This window comes from Hypomesus nipponensis, chromosome 5 (assembly GCF_054491055.1).
Source record: "Hypomesus nipponensis isolate SF chromosome 5, ASM5449105v1, whole genome shotgun sequence".
NCBI classification, from domain to species: domain Eukaryota; kingdom Metazoa; phylum Chordata; class Actinopteri; order Osmeriformes; family Osmeridae; genus Hypomesus; species Hypomesus nipponensis.
This window is the reverse complement of record NC_140365.1, coordinates 7,997,501-8,022,762: the sequence shown is the minus strand read 5'-3', so window position 1 is coordinate 8,022,762 and position 25,262 is coordinate 7,997,501. Positions and strand designations below refer to the sequence as shown.

General features: G+C 51.0%; 1 protein-coding gene across 1 annotated transcript in view; it reads left to right on the top strand.

The window, feature by feature from the left end:
• The window catches only part of lhfpl7 (LHFPL tetraspan subfamily member 7), a 67,423-nt gene that overhangs the window by 551 nt on the left and 41,610 nt on the right, over positions 1–25,262 (top strand). Inside the window, exon 2 of the mRNA XM_084697460.1 lies at positions 16,534–16,672. Coding sequence (XP_084553586.1) covers positions 16,534–16,672 — 139 coding nt within the window. The remainder of the gene's footprint in view (positions 1–16,533; positions 16,673–25,262) is intronic.

Sequence of the window (25,262 nt, the reverse complement as noted above, 5' to 3'; positions counted from 1 at the left end):
TGACTTTAATCTATTGTCGATTGCGCCTTCTGTTTGTTTCACTGTGTGAAAAGTCCATAGGGATGACTGGTAATAGGCCTGGCTGCCTACCTTGCCCAATAGATAATACCTAAATTGACTTTATTTAATCTAAATTATTGGTAATTAGGACAGAGGAATCAGTGTCAGCATTTGCAGTACAGTTGCAATACCAAGAGTAAATCTCTAAGGCGTAGTTTGCAGAAACAAAAACGCCACAGTGTTCTATGGTCTATGGCTGTACGACGCAACCAGATTGAGCAGTGCATCAGACCATTAACAAACCACTAACATACTTTTTCATAAAATCACCAGATGCACTTGGGTCAGGCTAGATTGAAGAGTGACATGTCCGTGAATGAGAAGGTGGTTTTGCCATCTCTGAATATGATTTGACATCATCCAGGGCAGCCTATGTGAGTGACAGTACCAACTTGTTGATATGTGTTGACAGGGCAACTACACCTAAAATGCAAACAATTGGGCATTCAATAGGTTTTGGGACGGCTTATTACACAAAAGAACTGCTGGCATTTGAACCTGTGTTTGACAAGCAACGTGTAAGGTTAATAAAAAAAAGGAAAGGAAAATATGACATCAAAAACCACGTCAGTGTTGACAGGTTTTACCAGACCAACCGTGAAACACAATCAATGCTGTACATCCCACCGTCACACTGGTGACTTTCTGCCAAATGGAGTTTGTGAACGTGTAGATGAGCTTTTTCTGCGGTCTGAGACGGCAGAGACCTTACCCCCCCCACCACGGGCTGCAGGTGGCTTGCTGCTTGGCATTCCTGTCGACCCATCCAGGGCCCAAATGGCTGGCTTTCATTCTAGATTATAAAGACTTGGCAAGTTGGGCCCCCCGCCATCCTGTAATATAAGCCCTGCCGTCGAAAGCCACCTCAGGAGTTATGGTTTATGTATGAGGGGGAATTTGCATTTGAAAGGGAGATATTAATATATCGCTGTTCTCTGGATTGTAGTTTGGATTGTGGAGGTGGAAAGAAGGAGAGTGTGTTGCAGCTCTGTTCTCAAACACAGGTAATGGGGGGGGGGGGGGGCGGATTAATTAAATCGGATTGCACAGGACACTCAGGAAGTCCTCATCTATTGTGACATTTGGAAACTTCAGATATTTAATAAAATTTGCAAATGTGATGAAGCATCATATTGTTAAAAACAATCGTTTTTTTTGGACTGTCAAAGTTGGTCGGCGTTATTTCCTTGTGACTGATAAGGGGATGCTGTTAGCTGTCAGTGCGTGGTGGTCCAACGCCCCGGGGGCCGGCTGACTCGGCTGGCTTCTTGTACATGGGTGCCTCTGTGATCAGAGTTAACCCGGGCACATCGTTAATGAAGGGGAAGGGGCCATTAAAGTTTCATCAGGCACATGTCGCAGCCCTCCCATACCTACACCTCCCCACCTACACCTCCCCTCTCCACCTACACCTCCCCTCCACACCCACTCCTCCCCTCATTGATGTGCAGATTATTCTGCTGATGTCCCTGTTCAATTTTTAAACACCCACCGTCCTGCACGAATGCATAGTTAGACACGGATACACACACACACACACACACTACCACCCAATACTGCAACCTCCGATTCCCCTAGGTCTGCACTTGACAGCCAATGTTCTCTGTATCTGAAAGCCACGGGGTCTCCAGTCGAGCGAGGCAGTGTTAAGAGCCCACAGCAAGCCCTGTGGATGGGACCCAAGCATGGAGGGTGAGGAGGAGGGGGGAGGAGGGCTGGGACACGGGGGCTCTCTCTCCCACCCCCTGTGTGCCTGGCCTACTTGCGCTCGGGGTTTGTGTGGAGTTTGTGTTCTCTCTCCATTTTTCCAACGCCTCCGTTCTGCACCGCCATCCAGGCCTGGCGCAGAGGAGCCGGGGGAATTTGTGCCAGGCTGCAGCTCTGCTTGGCACACCCCACCCTGCCACTCAGTCCCTCAGCTCTGCCCACGTCTCCAGAGGAAGGACAGACCGACGCCGGCTCATATCTCACCACAGATTTTGGAGCGCGATGCAGACGCCGAGATATGTGTACCATTCCGCTGAACGGCTTCCCTCGATCAACATATCTCTTTCAGGTCAGCATCAGTGATCTCAAAACGGCAAGGAAGGAAAACAACGCGCTATTTAAGGATCTTCCCAAGGGCTCCGGCTACCTCTAACTCGGGCTGCATTTGTTGCCACGGGTTTCGAGATGCCCTTCAGAGCTCTCCAAGCTCTAAGTGCCCCTGGGAGGGGGGTTGGGGGCGGCGGTTGCCAGGTTGGAGGTGTTAGTCAGGGAGCTCTACTGTGACCTGCTGCTAGGTAAAGTGTGAACGAGGAGGCGGTTGCAGCTCGCCTGCCAGAGAGATTTCACTTAACTTGTTAACATCGTATGTGATTCCAGCAGCAACAGCAGTAGCCGAGGGCTGCCTTCCCAGACTCCTCGGCTGTAAACACTGGTGCTGAATTAACCTAGCCCTGTAGCATGCTGGCTAACCACTCTTGACACAGCCCATTTGTGTGAATGGAAGGTGTTTGTGTGTGTTTGTGTTTGTGTGTGTCACGGTTGTAATGTAAATGAGTCGTGGCCATGCTCCAAGAACAGTGATTGGAAAATGGTAGAAGTCCGTCTTTATCTTTTGTCTGTCCCTTCAGAAAATGGCAGCTTGACAAGCCTGAGATTCTGAATTTGGAAGAGCTGGTGGTCCTGCAGTGAAATCCTCAACACAATACACAGTCCTCGACTTAGACTTAGATAAAAAGCTGCCAGAAAGATGAGTCATAGATTTGATTTTTCCATGTCCTTAAAAAAAGCTTCATTTAAAAAGCCTCAGTTCAAAGAACTCTTTATATACAGACCCACCCCCAAAGTCCCCAATGTGATTTCACTTATTCGATCATAAAACCGGAACAGGGCTTTTCATTCGTAGTAACCATCTTAAAATGGAATGCTATACTTATCACTGAGTAGCTGCTCTGAGCAGCTTCCATTTTGTTTTGCTCTGTATGAGATTGTGTCAGGTGCTGTGTACGCAGGTGTGATGTGTTCAGCCCTCTAGTTGGGTACCAGAGCAGAGAGCCTGGGCTTTTATCAGTAAGACTTCTGCCTAATAGGAGGATGGAGGAAGAGCCCAAGACTCTAGCTCCTTACCTGGAATTGGGGAGAGGTGATGATGGGCTGCTTTGAGGCTCGTCGCCAGACAGAAACCAGGGCCCCGCTAGGACCAACATATTCCAATGGAACAGGAGCCGACGGATTCCTTGTTACTGCCTGAGAGATGCACCAAGCGTGCCTGTGCATCCCCACAAAGACGGGGAGGCAGAAGGAGCGGAGGGTTTCAAAGCCTCCCAATCGAAAGCAAGTACAGGGGTGTAGATTTACTGCAGGGTTTCTAGTACTCATGGCTGCCAGTTCGAGTCGACTGCAAGTCACTCAACAGCTAATGGGATAGCCACAATACCTCAGTGGTGAACTCTGTTTGTGAGAGAGAGAGTATCTCTCTGTGCTAAAGATGATGTAATGTGGCCTAATATGTGTGTTGTCTTTCCAAGACCCGAGGGAAGGAACTGGATCATTGGTGAGAGCAAGAAGCCTACTGGACTGTGTACAGAAACTCAAAGAGCTTTGCCTGTGTAGATGGATTCTGGTGACCTGATTCTATTCCTGGCTGTCCTTTTATTTCCCAGAATTACTTGCTAGAAGCATACACACACACATACAGACCCACACCACGAGCAGTATGAACATGATTATGATTAAACATGTCGTACAAAGTGATGTGATTGATCGTGGCTGTCCATGTCAACGTTAATACAGTAATTAGGGGTCCGGGGACTGTTAACCAGGGAGACAGGGGTGCAGGGAGAGCACCTAGGGGCTACTGGCAACACAGAGATGGATGGAGGGAGGAGGTCCACATGGATGAGAGAGGGGGAGGTTGGGTGGGTGGGACAGAGAGAGAGAGAAAGTTAGAGAGAGAGTGAGAGTGAGAGTGAGAGAGAGAGAGAGAGAGAGAGAGAGAGAGAGAGAGAGAGAGAGAGAGAGAGAGAGAGAGAGAGAATGCCCGAGTTGTTGTTCAGGAGACTGTTTTGGATCACAAATATACATTTCACTTGCCCTGGGTCGGCTTTGGCAAGCTGCCTAGCCAAGCGTTTTAGAAGCGCTGCCATGTCAGACAAAAATGTCTTCAGGCCATGGCTTGGTATTGTTATTTTATATATAGTTTGTGATCGACGTTTGTGAAGCCTCACCAGCACCCTGATCCCCATTAGCCCTCCACCCCGTGTGTGTGTGTGTGTGCTTTGCTGAGTGTTGGTTGAGGGAAGTTCTAGCATTTCTTTGTTTCCCTGGTTAACCGAGAACAGGAAATATTCTTGACGTTTGAATTGTGTGGGAATGTTGGAGGAGATGGAGAGATAGATGATGTGTCCTTGGACAGCTAACCTTGTGTGAAATGTGGTGGAGTGGATAAGGCTGTTGCTTGTCTCATTATCATACCATCCATATCCCAAGGCCAGGCACTGACTGCTGCCAAAACAGATGGATCTAAAACAAGATACATCATTTTCGAATTATGAACTGGGACTGTGGTGTGGATGGGCCATTTCATCTGCATGTTGCTCTATTGTGACCACGAGAGACATTTTCCTTTAGTACAAACAGAATGCAGTCCCTTCCTTTGCTTCATCCAGCTATCATTCAGCCAGCCTCTGAATATAACTAGTGACAGGCTAACACGAAGGTGAGCTGCACTGTGCACCTCCACACCGGAGATGGCTAACACCAGTTGTCCACCCACACAGCCCTCTTGGATGGAGTGGGATGGACGTTGCCAGGTTTCGGGCAAGTTTTGAATCCAATCTGAAACCAATTTAGCTCCGGTGATTGAGAGACGCCCTAGCTTTGGTCACAGAGGTCACAGTCTGGGTTGAGGTACGTGGGCTTGATGCCGTTTGTGTCCGGCTAGGTTTGCAGATAGACATGGAGGTGGGGGGGGGGGGGTCAGCATAGATGCAGGGAGACAGATTAAATTGAACCTGCAGAGAGGAGTTGAAGTCTGGACGATGCATGGAGCAGGTGGGTCTTTAAAGATGGAGAGGGAGATGAGGAGAGAGAGCCAGACTGGGGTCGACATCTCTGGCTTTGGCGTCGTGGCGGTGGCGGTGTCGACGCTGAGGAAACCACGTCAGGTGTGGTTGTCCTGTCGACACACTCTAAGAAAGCACCCCCAAGAAGTTTGGCCGAACGCGTAAGTTGTTACTCCCGCACAGCTGAACGGCCGTGCCTCCACTGCACGTCCAGCTTGAGACGGAATCGGCTTGCGAAACACAAATGCTTTCGTGATATTTAAGACCCTCTGATCAGCGATTCCCAGGTAGAAACAGATCAGCGTCGGACTAATAAGAAAAGGAGGGACGAAGCGAGGGGAGCGCTTTCGTTCGCTCCTCAGGAAGGCGCTGAGTCAGCGGCTTCGGGGCGGCCCCTGTCCATTTGTTAGGCAGCTTGTCACATTCGCCGCCTCCATTGTAGACCCAGCGGGTAGTTTATGTATTGATTTAACAGGGAGCCTTCTACCATTTTTTAACATAAATGATGTCTCACTTGGCTTGATGCATGGGGTAGAGGGTGTAGCTTCGGGCTAGGCTCTTCCAGTAGTCAGGCAGAAGGGCAGCATGGAGACCAGGAGGGGATAGCACAACAGAATGAATACTCTAAATCTCAGGCAAATAGAAATCGTCTTAATGTCAATGCTCAGCAGTGTGTTTACGACATGGAGAAGGGTTTTTTCCTCTTTGACGCTTCAGAGACGGCTCAGGGCAGGCCTGGCTAGCCTGTTCCAGACTGAGTCTCAAGACGTTGGCCTGGCCCTGTTTACTCATTTCCCAAACGCAGAGGTCAAACCAGACAACTTAAAACAGAACGTCAAACATCCACCTCCTCCAAGTTGATCTAAAACCCTCCTTTTAAAAGATGAGTCAAGCTTCACAGCAGCAACATCCCCCTGGAGTGTGATCTCAGTTACGTAAGCACATTACCAGAGAATGAAGCTCAGGCAAAAATCACCTGACCTCTCCATATTGCAGGAATATTTGACTCATGAAAGGCAACAGGCCATGGAAATTCACTGGAGATGCTTCTTCACCTCCCCTGACCGTTGGTTCTCCTGTAGTACGCGTACGAGTTGCACTTAAGTGGTTACTAGCAGTTTTGGGGTGTGCTGTGGCAACTAATGAAGTTCTCTGCATGTGTGGTGCAAACGATGTAGATAGAAAGGTTGATAAGAAACATTAACGACCCCCCCCTCCTCCCCCCAGAGACACACACTCACAGACATTTTGTTGTCTTTTTTTTTTTTGCACATGGGAAATAATACCCTTGCACCAACTCGGCCACAGTGCACAGTGAAGGCATACCACTATCATCTCATTGCTCATTGTTACTTCAACTGCTTTCTCTATTCATAGTGGAATAGAGCCTTGAACATAGCAAACTTACTGATTAAATATTGACCTCGCGCATAGCGACAGCCTCCTTATTCCAGGTGATCTCAGTGTTGTTCGGTTGCATCAGTTTCAAGGCTCTTGGGAGCGGGGTCTTTAGCTGTTTAGCATTCAGCAGAGACCCTCTTAAGTATGTGGAAATGATGGTTGAAGCAGGCTGACGCAACTCTGTTTGGAGCCCAGAAATCCATTTGATTTAACTTCCGTGTAGAACATGCCTCGCTCTGAAACCTGCCAAGGTTCATTCTCTCAACCCCAATAATGCTAATGCTCAAAGGTTTGGCTACGTGGGAGGACACTGGTCCTCTGCATGGAGGGTGAGACAGATAGACACAGCTGTTCGTAGGTCCATGGAGCCCTTGTTGAGGAAGATCAAGACCTTAAACCTGCTCCTCAACCACCACCACAAAGACCAGTCCTTCCACACAGGAAACTTTTACAAAATACCAGTACTGCGTGTGTGGATTTGTGTGCTGTACTATTACCTTTGGTGTATGTCATTATTGGTTCTCTACCTTGGTGTCAGTGTGTGTTTCTTGAGCCCTTTCAGAATACTGGACTGGAATGAATTCACACAGCAAAGTTCTTTTTCTTGTTTGCTGTCATGGAGTGTGTTGCTGTGACCTGGCCTAACCAGCTGAAATCAGCAGCATGACTGTGTAGTCAGCCTGGTATGGTAGCATTTCCAGTTTTTCCAGCTACGGTACAGTATGCATGAATTATGAAATGTGCACAGGGGACCAGTGGTGGGCCGGATCATGCATAAATGCAGGAGCTGCATGGCTGTGTGAGTTTGGGCCGAGCGTGAGAGAGATCGACTGAAGGACAGACTCGTTCTCACCCCGCTCTCTCTCTCTCTCTCTCTCTCTCTCTCTCTCTCTCTCTCTCTCTCTCTCTCTCTCTCTCTCTCTCTCTCTCTCTCTCTCTCTCTCTCTCTGTCTCTCTCTCTCTCTCTCTCTCTCTCTCTCTCTCTCTCTCTCTCGCTCGCTCTCGTTCTCTCCCCCTCTCGCTCTTTCGCTCTCTCCTCTCTCGCTCTCTCTCTCTCCCCCTCTCTCGCTCTCTCTCTCTCCCCCCTCTCTCTCTCTCTCTCTCTCTCTCTCTCCCTCTTTCTCTCACTCTTACTCTTATACTCCCTGTAAAATGTTTACCCCAGTCAGTGCAGGCCTCTCCTTGGTTTCTTAGTTGACAGTCTGACAGGCTCACTGTCCCCTTTCTGTAAAAATGTAGCACAGTACTACATGATGCCTGATTCGGTTACCTCCCAACCCGTCATTCAAGTTTTTCAATTCTTAAGGCGTATTGTAAATCTGTCTCTCAAAAGAGTTCTGAAAGTCTCAAGGTTATTTCAATGTCTAGACAGCCATTCACTGTGTTGGGTGAAGCTGCACTTAGCACATTGTTCAAGAGAAGTGTTGTTTAACGTCCTAGAGGGTCGAGATGGTAAGCTGCATAGCTAATCAGCAGGTCGGTGGATAAGACACCCACACTGGGAGACAGAGGATCAGCCGTCAGGACCTCCAGAACAAGTCAACACTGCGTTAGAGCAATGTGTGGGTTTTTACAGGGAAAAATAGGTTGGTTAGGATACAGGATTTTATTTTCGTCTTTGAACAGACACTTATCCCTTCTCCCTCCCTCATTTCTCTCTCTCTTTTTTTCTCTCTCTCTCACTCTCTCATTCTCCTTCGCACTCCTCCCCTCATCTCCTGCCCTCCCTTCTGCTCTTGTTCCTACAGCTCAGAGTGTTTGATGTAAAAGATCAACGATAATTGTAGGATTGTGGATCTTTTTGTATTCCACTTACTCTCTGCTGTTTGTCAGCGTGCCAGGCGTAGTTGAATTCTAATTAGAATGAAAACACACACACAAGCAAACACACACTTACCAATATATAGCTTGCTTGTTTATCAGCCAGATTCTGATACTTCCCCTCTGAGCACATCAGACTAAAGGAAGCCAGTATCATATTTTCCTCCACGGTATATCCCCATGTGCCTCACTGACTCAAATTAGCACGAGCCTCAAAGCAAAAGAAAGACAAACACCGTGTTTGTTTGTCATCAAGAGAATTAGGCAAGAGAAACAGAACAACACAAAAGTATCAATTCCTCCGCAATTCAATTAGACCCCCATTGAAACGGCAAAGAGGAAGAAGAGAATGCTGCCTGGGCTCTTTGGACCCCCCCCCCCCCAACTGGCCTGGTATAAAAGAGCCCGCTACCCCCCTCCCGCCCCCCACCACAACTTACCCCCCGCCCCGCCCCCCTCCGATGTGACGTCTTCTATTCAGCACCTACTGTACCATTCATTTGATCCCAGATCTGCCTTGTGGGAAGCAGGAACATGGAATAGAAGGAGAAAAGGCGAGGGGGGGGGGAGGAGGAGGACACTGAATAGAAGGGTGGTTATTTGATCCCCTTTACCTGAACCTTTGCCTGCCACCCTCTGGGACTACAGGACCATCCATTTAATTGAGGGGGAGAGGGGGGGGGGTGGAGAGAAGTGGGGAGAGTGATACGGAGGGGTAGGGAGAGAGGTGGAGACGGTGGAGGGAGAGGTAGGGAGAGAGATGGAGAGACAGCTGGGGGGAGGGGTGAGGAGCGGCGGGGTAAGATAAGGGTCGTGCGTTCCAGGTGAGGCAGCTGACTTCTAACGGCGGGCGTTAGAGCCCCGGTAACACTGCAACGCCAGGCATGGGTCGAGCCAGGAGGAGGAGGAGGAGGCGGAGATAGTGAGATGATGAATAGCGAGAAAATACATCAAAACCTCCTCGCAACTCGAGCGTGGACGCCGAACTCGACTTCTCACAGAGCTCAGATGCCGCCTCAGGGTGTCGTTTAGGCGTGCAGGATTATGGCTTGTGTAAGCTGGATAGTCCTGCACCGTAGCTGCATCATCTAATGAGGATCATCAGGCTGGATGTGGAGGCGTGGGGGTGGACACTGGCAGGCGGACTCTGATAAGAGTCATGCAGTCCTTGATTAGCTTAAGAAAGAACCGGTCCGTGCAGAGGACACTATCACTCAAACCAAAGAGCGCTTTTTCTACTCGTTCTTTTTGTCAGACCTTTTGGCAGCCAGTACCAAGAAGTCGCTTCTGAGCTGCGAACGACTGCAGGGCTCGCGACGCTTCCTGTTTCTCTGACAGACTGCGGAGACCTGTTTTTGACGAACAATGCGTTTCCTAAAATAGAAGTAAGAGTGTTGCAACTGTGGCCTTCCTTTCCTAAGCCTTGTATATAAGAGCCGTTGAAAGACTCTCTATACCTCTCGCTCTTTGCATAAAGACCAGGTTCTAGTGGGAGGGTGTAAATCAAGAGGATGTGCCTCAAACCCAGTGTGGATATGCAGATGTTTAGAATAGCATCCGTCCAATGAGACTGGGGCTGGTCAGGTTCCTCTGAGCAGGGCAAATACATTTTTCCCCCAACCTTTTAAAGAGGCATCGTTCTCCTTCCTGTGCCTGTTTTGAGTACGCCGAGCAAATGATTAGGTTGAGTGGTTAGGTTGAGTTTGTTGTTCGACGAAGGGTGGAATTGTGGAGTTATTTAACACCGCTGGCACGTTGGCAGCTGTTCAATTTGCACGTCAACGTAGCGCCTCACCTGTGTTTCCCTAGGAGGACACAAGAAGCAACCGCGGCCTCTCACAGAGTACGCCAGGTTTGTTGTTCTTACATAGTAAATCACATTGCAGGCTGTTTTGGGACTTTGTTGCTGCTGCAGGTGGGGCAGCATGTGGCTGTAAGTGGCCCTGACAGGGAACCAACTGACAGGGAACCAGCTGCCTGGGGTGGAGGCCAGGGTGGAGGCAGGCCAGGGAGAGAGAGAGAGGGGCAGATCTGGAATGCACTAATCTGCCTTGTTGGTGTAGGTCTGTCAGTGAGTCTGCCACCCCCTTTCATACACACAAACACACACAGACACATACATACACACAGATGCTCTACATACCTTTGCCATGCCAAATCATCAACTGAGTTGAAGAATCAAGACTACAGCTCTGTTTTTCTGCGGTTGAACCTCAGCAGGGAGCCACAACAATGGACTGTGGTGAGCTGTGTTGGGCCCGTCATTCTGCTCCTGTTTTCTGCCTCAGGGAACGGGCTCAGCAGCCTGAACTTGCTCCAACCCACACCCCCCTCTCGCTGCAGAAGGAAGGGATGGACCTGGGTCAACCACTGGGAAAACAATGAAAGAGAGAGAGAGCGACAATGAGAGAAGAGAGTATTCAAGCTGGTGGTTCAGCCCAGTTCCGTCTGCCAAGTAGGAAGTACACTGGCACAAGCTATATTCCCGCCCTGTTTTGATGAAGCGAGTCACCTAATACAGGACACCACATTGCTTTACAGCAAAGTGCTGTTAAAGGCACAAAACTGGCGGATTCCTCATGACAATGAAAGGCAGTTTAGTGTTACAGTGCCCTCTGACTTGACCCAAGAATGGAGGGCTGTTCACATTTGGCAGAAAGCTCCATTCTACCTTATGGAAACCCAAGCCCTGTTGAACTGCAACTGGAAACCCTATCAGAAGATTAACGTTCCTATCAGCCGCCACTATCTAAATGGTATTTGAAAGGGTCATTATTCAGGAACTGAATCTCCATGAAGATAAGCAATCCCATTCATTGTCGGTTTTGCTACTTTGTTCTCTGTGCCCGCTATGACTGAGTTAGGAATATAAACTTTGAGGCAACACAGCTGTTGGAAGTGTCGTCGTGTTGTTGTGTCTGGCGGTCGGAGAGGGGACAGGAAAGTGGTTTGGTGTCCTAAGTGTTCTTGAATGTCACGTCCTATCTGCAGCCTGTCCTCAACACACAAATGGACACTCCATCCACTTGTCAGGTCATTAATCTCCCCCCTCCCTCACTCTCATCTCCTCTCCATCTCGCATTCTCTCCGCGCGCTCTGCTCTTGTCAGCCATTCAGGGGGACTGGCACTCACACACACACACACAGCCACCCACCGACACACACTCCTGAACGCACACGCATACACACGGATGCGTCACCCGGTGACAATCAATGAGGAGATAGATGTATTATTTAACACATTAATAAAGGCATATCTTTTGACGGCCAATTCTGACAGGCTTCGAAGGCTTCCAGTGAAGATGGGGAAGTTACAAGACAGGCCCAGACTACCAGGGGGGAGTACTGAGGGGGCCGTGATGGAGAGAGAGAGATGGGTGGGGGGTGATAGAGAGAGAGAGGAGCCATGTGTCCCTCAGTTAAAGGGCTCTAAGCCGGCTGCGTGCGACCGCTCCCAGGCTAAAGTGATGTTTTCGGAGGCGCGCGACAGCGCTAATGGCCTCGCGGCGACAGGACATTATTGTGCAAGCAAAGCAGCGCAGACGCGCCGAGATGTCAAGGGCTGACACTTACTGTGATGGCTCCGCTATTACATCACTGAATACAGATGAGCCGCGAGGCCAGCCGGGCACACGGTGCTGAGAGCTGGGGGGGGGGGGGCAGAAGGCCGCCGGCAAGGCCTCGGTGAGAGCTTCCTCTGCATGCCAACAATCACCTTCTAACATCTGCATCCACCCACTCCATCGTCAGGCAATATGGCCGACTCATCTTGCCTCCCTTCGCCCAAGGTCATCTGCTCTGGCTAGTTATTAGGAAACTAAGTGGTAGGGTGGCATCTGTCAATTGTACACGCTAACCACTAATACGCCCGACTCTTATTACAGGTATTAACATAGGAATGAGGGGGCAAAAAAATGCTTTTAAAAGCTCTCGACTGCAAAATTTCCAGTTAGCATTGGCGAATTAGCAGGTGTGTCTAATGACTCATGTTTTGCCCTTTTTGTAAATCTCATCTTGTGCCTCCCAGTTCAGGAGGCAATAAAATATCATTGGGCCGGTGAGTGTAATCCTTGACTTCCTGAATGTAATTGGAAATCGAAGAGGCTCCTATGGAATCCGGCTTTACGACTCAAGGCCCTGCTTCTGTTGGGTCTCATTTTTTGCGGCAGGGCTGTTATTGCTCTCCGATAGGCCCTTAGCATGATCGTTTTATAGTAGGAAGCCAGTCAAGTGTCTTTATGACCAAGGTCTATAGACCTTGGGTGTGTCTGTAGCCTTTATGTCAGCATATTAGCATGGCTCGTCTCTAGGAGGCTACAGGAGGCCATTTTGTGCTAGGGCTGGTTTGGGATGTCAAACCCATCTGATATGGGCTGAATACTGATGTGATTGTAGTGCTGTAGGGTGTAGGCCATGTTCTGAAGCCCAGACTGTAAACTCCAAGTGCTTCTTCATTTTTCTCCTTCTGAAAAACAGCTATTGTTGTAATTAGTTTACACTGAAGGAGGGAATGAGAGCAAGAAATGGAGTGCCCCTTACATCTTTTCCCCATCTTCACGAGTTACGTTTCATGCGCCAAACTCACTTTTCTCACTGGCATGTTTTGCGGCGCCCGGTGTACGTTTTGAGATATAATTAGAACCTATTGAAGGGTACATCTCAGGAAGTGCCAGTGCTGTTTAGAAGCCAATTTTCTCCTAAATTAACTCGCGCTCTCTGAAATGCAAACACAGTTGCCGAAAAGGCCTCTCGTTCTTTCCCAGCCTTGTCTGTAAGTAAACGTCCTAATGATAATGACTCCATTTATCGTTTGTGTTTCATTAGCAGAGGTCCACACGCGCTCGCCGGGCAAACGCACAATGCTCGCCGTGATTAATGTTTGCGGCGTTAATTGAAATGTAGGTTTGTTTTCGAGAAGGCTCTACGCGTCTCGAGGGCTGAGTGTAAATGTCACGTGAAGAAGTCGATTAGCGTGCCCAGTTCATTATGGGGACAAAGTGAATAGAAGCCAAAACACTAATAACGAACACAAATAACAACTTGTTCTCCTGTCAGCAGGGAATAAATACGTGTGCGTACTCCGAACGATGATGGGATACGACTCCGTGTTACCTCCGTGACCTTGTGTCAGTACACTCGAGTCCTCAACTACAGTTACAGTCCATTAATTGGGTCGAATGCAGTCAATGAACGCCTCATATAGAATATAAAGTGGCTGTTATTGTGAGTTGAATGTATGATGGTGTGTGGTGAATTGATGCCACCCCCCACCATCTCCTCCTGGTGTATCTTAATGCGTCAGAGTATATGGGGTTGGGGCACCACAGGATGTTGCCTCCACTCAGGGAACTGAAGATACAAGGGAGGGGGGGGGGGGGCAGCATTCTTTTGCATACATGAATAACATTTGAGCTATTAGAGGGGAGAATGAAACATCCATGATTTGATGGCCTTCCCATGTCCGTGAGTCGAACATACTAACGATGGCGTGACCGTGGAGGAAAGGGAGCCGCTCCGTCGCCCTCCGTCGCCTCCCTGCTCTTCGGCATTCTCGTCATCACGATCATCGTCCTCAAAATCCATCCTCCCAGAGGCTCTGTCCTTCGTGATGGGCCCCTCGCCCAGAGGGTCCGTCCTGCGTGGTGGGCCCCTCACCCAGAGACTCTGTCCTGCGTGGTGGGCCCCTCACCCAGAGACTCTGTCCTGCGTGGTGGGCCCCTCACCCAGAGGCTCTGTCCTGCGTGGTGGGCCCCTCACCCAGAGGCTCTGTCCTTTGTGGTGGGCCCCTCGCCCACCCAGAGGCTCTGTCCTGCGTGGTGGGCCCCTCGCCCAGAGGCTCTGTCCTGCGTGGTGGGCCCCTCACCCAGAGGCTCTGTCCTGCGTGGTGGGCCCCTCGCCCAGAGGCTCTGTCCTGCGTGGTGGGCCCCTCACCCAGAGGCTCTGTCCTGCGTGGTGGGCCCCTCACCCAGAGGCTCTGTCCTGCGTGGTGGGCCCCTCGCCCACCCAGAGGCTCTGTCCTGCGTGGTGGGCCCCTCGCCCACCCAGAGGCTCTGTCCTGCGTGGTGGGCCCCTCACCCAGAGGCTCTGTCCTGCGCGGTGGGCCCCTCACCCAGAGACTCTGTCCTGCGCGGTGGGCCCCTCACCCAGAGGCTCTGTCCTGCGCGGTGGGCCCCTCACCCAGAGGCTCTGTCCTGCGCGGTGGGCCCCTCACCCAGAGGCTCTGTCCTGCGCGGTGGGCCCCTCACCCAGAGGCTCTGTCCTGCGCGGTGGGCCCCTCACCCAGAGGCTCTGTCCTGCGCGGTGGGCCCCTCACCCAGAGGCTCTGTCCTGCGCGGTGGGCCCCTCACCCAGAGACTCTGTCCTGCGCGGTGGGCCCCTCACCCAGAGGCTCTGTCCTGCGCGGTGGGCCCCTCACCCAGTGGGGCTGTCCTGCTCCCTCGGTCAGCTCCAGAGACGGCGCAGGTCCCCATGTCATCCTTTTTGGCTCACCTTCAAAGAAAACAAACAAAACAAAGGCTACCCTTCCAATCCCTCTACCCCAGGCCTGCTCTACACGATACTCTGAGAACTTTTTAATTGAATATTCCGTCAGCCATGGAAATGGAACTCCTTTTCTCTCCTGTCGTCCATGTCACTCACGAGCGTCGAGGCACGTCCGGGACGAGCCTAATGACGCTGGTATTACTGCTGTAACTCCCTCATGCATGTTATACATTTCTGTGTGATCGCTGCCGCTTGAATGCTAATCACTCACGGGACATGTTCTTGGGGATCTGTGCGTGGTTGTGTGTGTCAGAGAGAGAGAGAGAGAGAGAGAGAAGAGAGAGAGAGAGAGAGAGAGAGAGAGAGAGGGGGGGGGATAAAAAGAGGGAAAGAGGGTGTGTGTGAGTGTGAATGAGAGAGACAGAAAGAAGAGAGTGGGGGTTTGTCTGTGTGGGTATAAATGTGTGCAAGGGTGTGCATGCTTGTGTGGGTGTGCGCGTGTAGGTGTGCATAGATGTGTGTGTGTAGGCTGCGCGTGGGCATATATTCAGGTGTGTGTGTGTCCAGAGGGCAGATCTAGATGTACGAGGCAGCGTGTGTGTGTGTGTGGCAGGTTCATCAAAGCCAGAGGGCCGGGGAGATGAGGCTAATAAAGAGTCAGCCAGATCAAACAGAAGGAGCAGGAAGGAAGGAAGGAGGCTGTCACTGGGAATTCACCTGGACCCCCCACGCCCCCACCTCCCCTGATCCACTACCACCTACTGCATCTGTCTACCTGCCCTCAGAGCCGCCGTGCAACCACACAGCCCGAGTCTGTAGGCTGATAATGACGGACAGGCATTAAAGCCTATCATTACAGGCTTCATATTGAGGTCTACAGAGGAAGTCGGAGCCGACATTTATGTGTTAGATAACTGCGCATCCGTGGAACGTGTGATACTCCTGATTCTGTCTCTTTCTCTTTCTGTCTCTTTTCTCTGTTGTACCCTGTGAGAACAACCAGCATGTGGCTCGGGCTTAGTGTCTGTGTGCACGCTTGTGTGACACTGTGTACTGGGATGTTTTGGAGGCAGTTTGGGACATTTACATACCGGTCTTTTACAGTTAGCATTTGTTTTGTAAATGCAGGACGTGTTTGTGAGGGCTCAGGCATACGTGTTTACATGAGGAATCACTAGAGGAGCCTGTGAAAAGCTGTGGTTGTCCTCTGGTGGGTCTCTGCCGCCTTTCTCAGGCTTTGCATGTGTGTGGCTGTGTTTGGCTCTGTGTGGCTGTGTGTGGCTGTGTGTGTATGGCTGTGTGCACGTGTGTGTTTCTGGCATTGTGTGTGTGTGCGTCTGGGTGTATGTGCCTGTTTGTGTGTGGTCGTGTTTGTGGCTGTTTGTGTGTGGCCGTGTGTGTGTGTGTGGCCGTGTGTGTGTGTGGCCGTGTGTTTGTGTGTGTCCAGAGCGTGATTGAACCAGGCTGTAATGAATGAGGACAGGCAGGTTCAATCCTCTTTTGTTCCCGCTTAAAGTGCTGTCTCACGACGGAGGAAGCCATTAGCCAGACCCGGCCCCGCTGTGACCACAGAAGCTGTATGATCCCAGGAATCACACGTTCTACCGCAGCAGTTTAACCTGGACCAGGTTTTTTTATTTCTTTTTTGACGTCGTATTTTTCTGTTCAACGTCTTAAAAAAAACACGTGTGTTTGTGTCTTGTGTGTGTGTGTGTTTCAGACGAGCGCCGTGCTGTGTTCCGGTGGCTGTGCCCTCCTGGCGGTGAGCTCTCTGCTGGCCATCATCACCATCTTCCTGCCCAGCGGAGGGAGTGAGAGGAGGCTCTGCACGCTGGCCGGGTACATGCAGATGGCTGCAGGTGAGCCACACACACACTCTCTCTCACTTACACACACACACACACACAAAACCACACACCCTCACACAGTCACAAATACAAACACACACAGCCACACACACGCGCACAGCTACACACACACACACGCACAGAGACAGCCACACGCACACACACACACAGCCACAGCCACACACATACACACACATCCACATGTAGACCAACAACCCCCCTGCTTTGAACTAGGACATATCTACAAGTGGGGTCTGTGTTATTTCCTCTGTGTCCCAGCCTGTGCTGTACAGGAATGTTAAGGATTCTCTCCGGGTGTTGCGTAACCAGCAGCTCAGTAAACAAATCATTCGTTCTCAACCGACAGATAATGCTGCCTATCATTTCAACTGGAGAGGAGCTGAGTTTGTTGCCAACGCACATCAGTCAAAAAACACTGAAGCGCCGTGCCTCTTTTTCGTCGGGCGGTTGCTAGGCAACGGGCGGACGGCGGAGGGCTGCGCTGGCGTCGGGAGGGCACGGGGAGATTTAGAGTCGGCCGTAAAAAGACAATTACAGCCCCTTAACACAGGTCATTGGTTCAGGGGGACGTTCAGCTTATCACGGGCCTGCGTCCATTCAAACAGGGAAGTGGCCTCCGTAAACAACGTGTGACCATACCGCTTGGGGGGGGGGGGGGGGGGGTCATGTGCCTGCGCGGACGCTCCACAGAGCCAGCCCCGACCACGCCCCCCCCCCCTCCCCCAGCCTGGCGCACCGGAGCACTTCCAAAACCAGTCATGACGGAGGGTGATATTCCACTGTGATGCATTGTCCCATTTCGTTTGAGAGATAATCACGCTGGTTTATGAGTATTACTTTGTGTGTGTGTGTGTTTGCGTGTCTCTGTGCTTCTCGGCATGCACGTGTCTGTGTTCACGGTGGGTGACCTTTTAGATGAATTGATATGTAGGAAGTTCCAGTTACAAGTTGCGTGTAGAGTCCTACAGGCAGTACCAGCACGGCTAACACACCTACAGCATGCACTGAAGGTACCCTGAGGAACTGAGAGGAGATAGAACTGCTGCAGAGCTGCACACGATCTCGAATAGATGCCACCTCTGCCCGGTAACAAAACATCCTGCTCACTCTTAAAAGACTTTCCGGCGATAAGAAACATCAACAGAACAGTGCGTGCAGACCGAGCTTTTCAGAGCATTTCTTTGGAGCGCCTGCACATTTCCTGTGGACTCTTCGGAGAGCTCATGCTGTCGTTGTTGTCATGCTGTTCTGTGTTATCCAGAACATTCTCGAAATCTGAGGCTGGGCCCCCCACACCTGCCTGTGTGTCTCTTAAAGCTGCATCTCCCTGCATCTATCTTAAACGGTGGGAACATATTTGCTTGCTCTTACTTCCATGCGTGTTGAGCCTTAGACTGGGTAATATCAGTGATCCTGGGGATTATCGACCAGTTGATCTGTAACCAGGGGAAGGGGTATTTAGCACAGCATAATTAGTGGCTGTATGCATTAGAGCGGCTGGATGGTGACTTAAATCTTTATTGACAAAATTGTGGGATTTTCACCAACGTGGCTTATGGTGTGTTTACACTGCCGCCTGCCCATAACTCCCAAACCCCCCCTTCCCCCGCCTCTCCAATCCTACACTTGTCATCTCCGATACGGGGGCTGTCCGCGCTGGTCAGTGGAGGTTTGGTCGATGGCGATCCCTCTCTTCCTGGGAAGGAAGCCGGGGTGTGATGCTGGTGGCTGGAGGAGACCTGACAGCCGAGTGTGGCATCGTACAATGCAAAAAAAAATATAACAAAGCCGAGAGATTGGTCTTTGTTCTGTTTCCAACTTGTGTCTAGTCAAGATAAATAGGATTTCTTTTTTTTGGAGGGGGCCCAATGCCTGGAGGAAGAAAGATCTGACGAGAGCATTTATTTTCTCAGGCATTTGTGTGTGCGTGTGTGGGTGTGTGTGTGTGTGTGTGTGTTGTGAGAGCGATGTCGGAGGAGAAGATGTGCAATACCTCTCGGTGTTAACATTAGCTTCTTTATTTTTTCATCCCTTTATGAGCGTACACATAAAATAAAAATGATGCTGCCTGTCTGTTTCTCTGAATATGTTACTGTTGACGACACAATATAGCATATTTTAGCCTCTGTGTGTGTGTGTACGTGTGCATGTGTGAAAGACAGAGAGAGAGAATGTGTGTGTGCACCAGTATTTATCTCCACACATACTGTCTGGCGCAATCCTAGCTTCAGTTAGTGCTCTTTCACACACACACACACACACACACTCACACACACACACAGACACACACACAAACACACACACAGATACCGCTGTACCAGAAAAGGCTTTTAAGAGGTAAAACTGCCCTGCCGTTTCCTCTCCTAGCCCTGCTCTCCCCTGGGTGAGGTCTAGGATTAGAGGGTGAACCCACTCACCTCCTCAGCCTCAGCCCAGCCCTGCTCCATGGTGATGGTCTTCTGGTTCTTCTCCTCTCTGCACCGCTGCGTGCCTGGTGCACAGAGAAGCGCGTTGCTAGCTTTCTGCATCAATGTTTTAAAGTTGAGTGTGTGTGTGTGTTGGGGAGGGGGGTATATTTTATTTGCTAAGGCGGTGAATTTTCTTTCTCCCCCATGCATATTTGATTGGACTGTTTTTCTTAGTGGTCTGGATTCTGTGGAGGCTGTCACTTTTGCTGTGTGTACGTGTGTGTCTGTGTGCGGGTATGTGTGTGTGTGTTCGCTCGTGGCCGTTCAATCTTGCACTATAGTCTATAGAGACGGCTCAATCTAAAGCTGTGTGTCCGTGGCTGACAGTGGGCCCTGTATGTTGGTGGGAGGGGGCCTCCTGGGACCCCCTCCTGGGGGTGGGCCTCCTGGGGGTGGGCCTCCTGGGGGTGGGCCCCCTGGGGGTGGGCCTCCTGGGAGTGGGCCTCCTGGGGGTGGGCCTCCTGGGAGTGGACCTCCTGGGGGTGGGCCTCCTGGGGGTGGGCCTCCTGGGGGTGGGCCTCCTGGGGGTGGGCCCCCTGGGGGTGGGCCTCCTGGGAGTGGGCCTCCTGGGGGTGGGCCTCCTGGGAGTGGGCCTCCTGGGGGTGGGCCTCCTGGGGGTGGGGCTCCTCGGAGTGGGCCTCCTGGGGGTGGGGCTCCTCGGAGTGGGCCTCCTGGGGGTGGGCCTCCTGGGGGTGGGCCTCCTGGGGGTGGGCCTCCTGGGGGTGGGGCTCCTCGGAGTGGGCCTCCTGGGGGTGGGCCTCCTGGGGGTGGGCTCCGGGTTGGGCTCGCCCGACGGTTCGCGCCCAGCGGTCCGGTGGAGAGGTCCGTGCGCTCAGAGAGCGAGGTTCCGTCTCGTGTTCTCCTTCTTGTGTTCAGCGCGGAAGACATGTCGCGCTCTGTTGGAGCCCGCCGTCCTAATCGTGCGTGTTAACGGGCATATTAACATGTAAACACGGAGGATTACACGCCTGCGGGAACGCTCAACCTGCTTTCTACTACACGGCAACGAGACAGAAATGTCATCGCTCGGGTTGTGGGTTGGATTATTTGGGGCTGAATACCGAAAGATCATGAGTGAATGAAAACAGAATGTGAAAGATTGTGCTGAAGAACAGAGACGTTTGGTCAACCGACGTCACCCTCCAATGAACTTTTGAACTTTTCTGTCAAATGTTACAAATTGGCATCCAGCTAACTTCCACCGAACCTCAGCCATCAGATGAAGCTTTCCAGGTGTTTGTTCTTTTCATGATTCACCTCTCTGTCTGTCTCTCACTCTCCCACTCTCTCTCTCTCTCTCTCTCTCTCTCTCTCTCTCTCTCTCTCTCTCTCTCTCTCTCTCTCTCTCTCTCTCTCTTTCTCTCTGTCTCTCTCTCCCCCACTCTCTCTCTCCCTCTCACTCACTCTCTTTCTCTCTCTGTCTCTCTCCCTCCCTCTCACTCACTCACTCACTCTCTCTCTCTCTCTCTCTCTCTCTCTCTCTCTCTCTCTCTCTCTCTCTCTCTCTCTCTCTCTCTCTCTCTCTCTCTATCTCTCTCTCTATCTCTCTCTATCTCTCTCTCTCTCTCTCTCTCTCTCTGTCTCTCTCTCCCCCATTCTCTCTCTCCCTCTCACTCACTCACTCACTCACTCTATGTCTCTCTCCCTCTCACTCACTCACTCTCTCTCTTTCTCTCTCTCTCTCTCTCTCTCTCTCTCTCTCTCTCTCTCTCTCTCTCTCTCACTGTCTCTCTCTCCCCTTCTTTCTTCCTGAAACAACATGTACTACAGGGCTTGTTATCCACATGGATCAGACAGAGCCTCCCAGTGACTTAACACACGGTTTTACCCTCCTGCCTCTCACTGTGGGAGGGAGTGTGCACCTACCGTACACACACGCACACACGCACACACACACACGCACACACACACACGCACACACACACACGCACACACACACAGCAAGAGAGGACTACTTAAATTGCATTCCTCAAACTCGCTGCGTTGGTGTGTGGCGCGCGTGTTTGTATGTGTCTGTGCGCGCCAGTGTGTGTGTGTCCACGCATGCAAATGTGTGTGAGAGCATGTGGCACCTGTGCCAGGTGCCTATCATGCGAGACGCTTCCCCCTCTGATGAGTACAGAGGGAACGGGCCGTGCCTCCGTCACAGTGAGGCTGCTGTAATGGAACATGCCTCGTGGCCCACAACGTTCTCTCTGCAGAAGCAGCGGAGGGAGGGCTGATTGGAGTGTGTTTTCAACAACCTGGGAGTTGCTACTGATTTGCTGTTCAAGAGAAAGGCCCAAGGTGGTGACAGGACTCAGGAATTGTACTCACTCTCTGTCTCTGTTCCTGTCTCTGTATATCTCTCTCTGTATCTCTCTCTCTCTCTCCCTCATTCCTCTGATCACCAGGAGAAGATAGCGTTTCCCGCGTCAAGTTTTTCTGTTCTAGTTCTCATGATGCCAGAGATTTCTCGGGTGTTTCATCATGGTTTTGCCCGTCAAAGGCTTCTGCCTGTCTCTAGCTGTAGTTTAACATGGAGCCTGTAACTGTATGTAACAACACACACATGTAGTGCAATCTCTAGCACCTGGGTCCTCTGTCCATACTGATGGTACTGTTTGTCTGTAGTGTAAGGTGAAGAGGCTAGAACATCTTCATATGGTATTGGCTACCGTGCTTGTTTGTGTGTGTGTGTGTGTGTGTGTTGACAGACTGTGACCCAGTTTACCTGCGGAGTGTGACGCTGGCTTGCTGACCCCGCGAGACCTCTCACCGGTGACTCGCGGCACGCTGTGACGATAGACATTAATCATGGATGTGTCGTCAGTCAGGAGGACAGGTGTGTGTGTGTAGCATTTGCCACGCTCGGTTTGCCGGTGGTGGTGCTGCGCCCCGTCTCCATTCCTGCATCTGCTTTCCACAGAACCAGCAGATGTTAGAGACGTCTCCTTCGGAACCTCGTCATGCGCCGCGGAGCGCAGCGTGGGCGCCGTCTGTGGCTGCGTTGGCTGGAGTGTTGTCCCGGGAAGCGCGTTTCTCTGCGCCGGCGTGTTTACGCCGCGCCTGCTTTCGATCGGCCCCTCCGGCTCGTTTGATCTGGCTGATGTTTTGAAGTGGAGTATTGATGGACACCGCTGCGCCGCGCCGAATCTGATACATTAACCACACTCCTAATTGGCCTTCCAGCCAATTAGAGCTGCTCAGTAATTAAGACGGCGCTTTCAAGCCCTCTGATTCATGTGTTTTTCATTCGCTGGAGAGCTCTTCTCCTCTGCTTTGTGGAGAGATGAGCATCTTGGCCTTATCCTCTGATGAACGGGCCTCAGCTAGGTATTCTTCTAAGTTGGCAGTTTGGAGTGAGAGAGAATCTGGCTGCTTAATGGTTTTGATTGCACTGAAAACTGCTATTCCATGTGTGTTGCATGTTTTCCTCAGTCATTAAAGGACAGCTTCCCACCACAGTCACCCTGGTCAGCCATTTTGAACTGTTGTAACATTGTATGTACTCTACAATATTAAACCGTGCGTGACTGTATGGAAGACACAGATGCAAGCATATATAAACCCTCACGACACAAAGGCATTCTTACTCACGCACGCACATGCTAACACACACACACACACACTTGTTCACACGTTGCTAACGTCACAGAGGATTGCTGAGTCTGACTCTTGTCATTGTGCAGACCTATAAATACCAGAAGTTGTGAAGAGAGAGGGAGGGAAAGAGAGGGAGGGAGAGGGAGGGAGAGGGAGAGAGAGAGGGGGAGAAAAAGCTTTAAATCTTTCATGTCCTCTCTTGGAATCAACCCCATTTTCCAAGGATGCTGCGTTTCAGTCCGTTACTCTACCTAGAGGTTATTATGAAACATGAACCATATATTGAATGAAATATCTTCAGTAGAAACAAACAGAGAGGAGGGTGTTTCAGCTAGAATGTGTGTGTGTGTTCTCCTCTCTTATTTTCCCTACACACACACACACACACACACACACACACACACACACACACACACACGCTCATCTCACTCAGCCCTGTGTCCATGCATATTACATGAGTCCCATCTCAGAATGCCTCACAGTTTATTCCTTTTGCCAAGTTACAGCCAGGACTCCGGCTCGGATTGGTTCAAAACAGTCACCACCCCCACATGTGACCCAAATCAAGTAAAGCCCCGCCCCTTACAATACAAATCGCCCTCAATACCTGTCATTCATTGTGATTGGCATTCACCCTCCACTTATCAATGTACTCCAGTTAAGTTTAAGAGGAGGTCTTGATCCTGGTAATTCCCCAAAGTGGCCTGTGAGTGGTTGATGAGAAGGCAGGCATGACTCATCGCTGTCGCTGTTCTGTGTGATCGGACCTGTCAACACGTGTTTGGCTTCTCTCTCATGGCACTCACAGTGTCTGTCTGAGCAACACAGGCCGGGATGAATGTGTGTGTATTATGCTCTCTCTCTCTCTCTCTCTCTCTCTCTCTCTCTCTCTCTCTCTCTCTCTCTCTCTCTCTCTCTCTCTCTCTCTCTCTCTCTCTCTCTCTCTCTCTCAGACACACGCTCACACGCACCAACCGATTGTTTTGGAGTGAGTGTCGTGTGAGAGTCGCGTCGTGGCATCGTCAGCGCAGTGTATGTGTGTGTATCGGATGGTTGGACCAGCGAGCCCTCTTCGAGCCAGCCTGTGCACAGATCCAGCTATCCATGGACAACATCTCCCGTCTGAAAGATCGCCAGCAACTAATAGGAGCTGTTGAGATGATAAAAGCTGTGTGTGTGAGGAGGAGAGAGAGGGTGTGTGTTTCTCTGCAGGGTTGTTGTTTTAGATGTGGCACTCAGCACGACGAGACTCCGTCTCCGAGAAGCATCTCTGTCGTTGACGAGATAAAGACGGTCGTCACAGGTTCCCCCCACTCCCCCTCCTCCTCTTCCCCGTCCCTGTTTCCAACACACACACACACACCCCGCCCCGGAAGGCCACACACACTGTGCATGGTGTTTCAAGTTGTGGCTCTCTCTCTCTCTCTCTCTCTCTCTCTCTCTCTCTCTCTCTCTCTCTCTCTCTCTCTCTCTCTCTCTCTCTCTCTCTCTCTCTCTCTCTCTCTCTCTCTCTCTCCATTCCCACTAATAGGACGTATGAAATGAGAATGTGTTGTGTGACTCTCTCATTGGTCGGTTCACTCTCTCCACACACACAAGCACACACTCCGGCATGTCTTTATCCCAAACCACAGATGTTTATTTGTGGCATAGAGAGTAAAAGGGGGGGGGGGGGAAGGAACAAGAGAGAGACATAAACACAGAGAAGGCAGGAGAGGTGGGGGAGGAGGGAGATGAACGATCCTCCATGAGGTTATTTGCAGTCGGGTATCAGACCTCACCAGCGCTGGAGATGCTATCAGCCGTCCTGAGAAGACCTCCCCCGCGGTCTCTCCTCAGAGGGTCGTCCAGCCCTCTCCCTCCTTTTCTCTCTCTCTCTCTCTCTCTCTCTCTCTCTCTCTCTCTCTCTCTCTCTCTCTCTCTCTCTCTCTCTCTCTCTCTCTCTCTCTCTCTCTATCTCTCTCTCCCAGACTGCATACCAGCCCCTTCCTCCAGCCACCACGTTCTAGTTAACGCAACAAACTCACCCCCAGTCTGCTCCTGGGGAGAGGGAGAGGGAGGGAGATCCTAACCCTAACTGCTGGATGAGCTCACGTTTTCCACCCCCTCACCCGCATTATAACCGGCCCTGCTTGTGTGTGTGTGTGTTTGTGTGGAATGTTTGTCTGTTTTGTCACTCCCCCATAGAGATTGCGATGAGCAGATTAACAGGCCGTTGAGGCGGAGTGCAGAGTTGAGATGGACAACAGTCACAGTCACATTGTGGATGATGATGATTATTTTGTGCGTGATGGTGGTGGGTGTGAGGCTTGGAACAGTGCTCATCAGTGCTGTTGTCCCTGCCATGGGATTAATCACTCAATCTGTCCCGCTCTACTCTTCATCTAAAAACATGAAAACAAATGAGAATCCCGGACGAGGGGCAATGTCGCGTCAAACTGAGACTGGGTTCTCAGTCTGGAGGAGTTGGCCTTCCACAGAGATCTACAGAAACATCTTTGGCCTTTTTTTTCTCCCTCATTTGATAG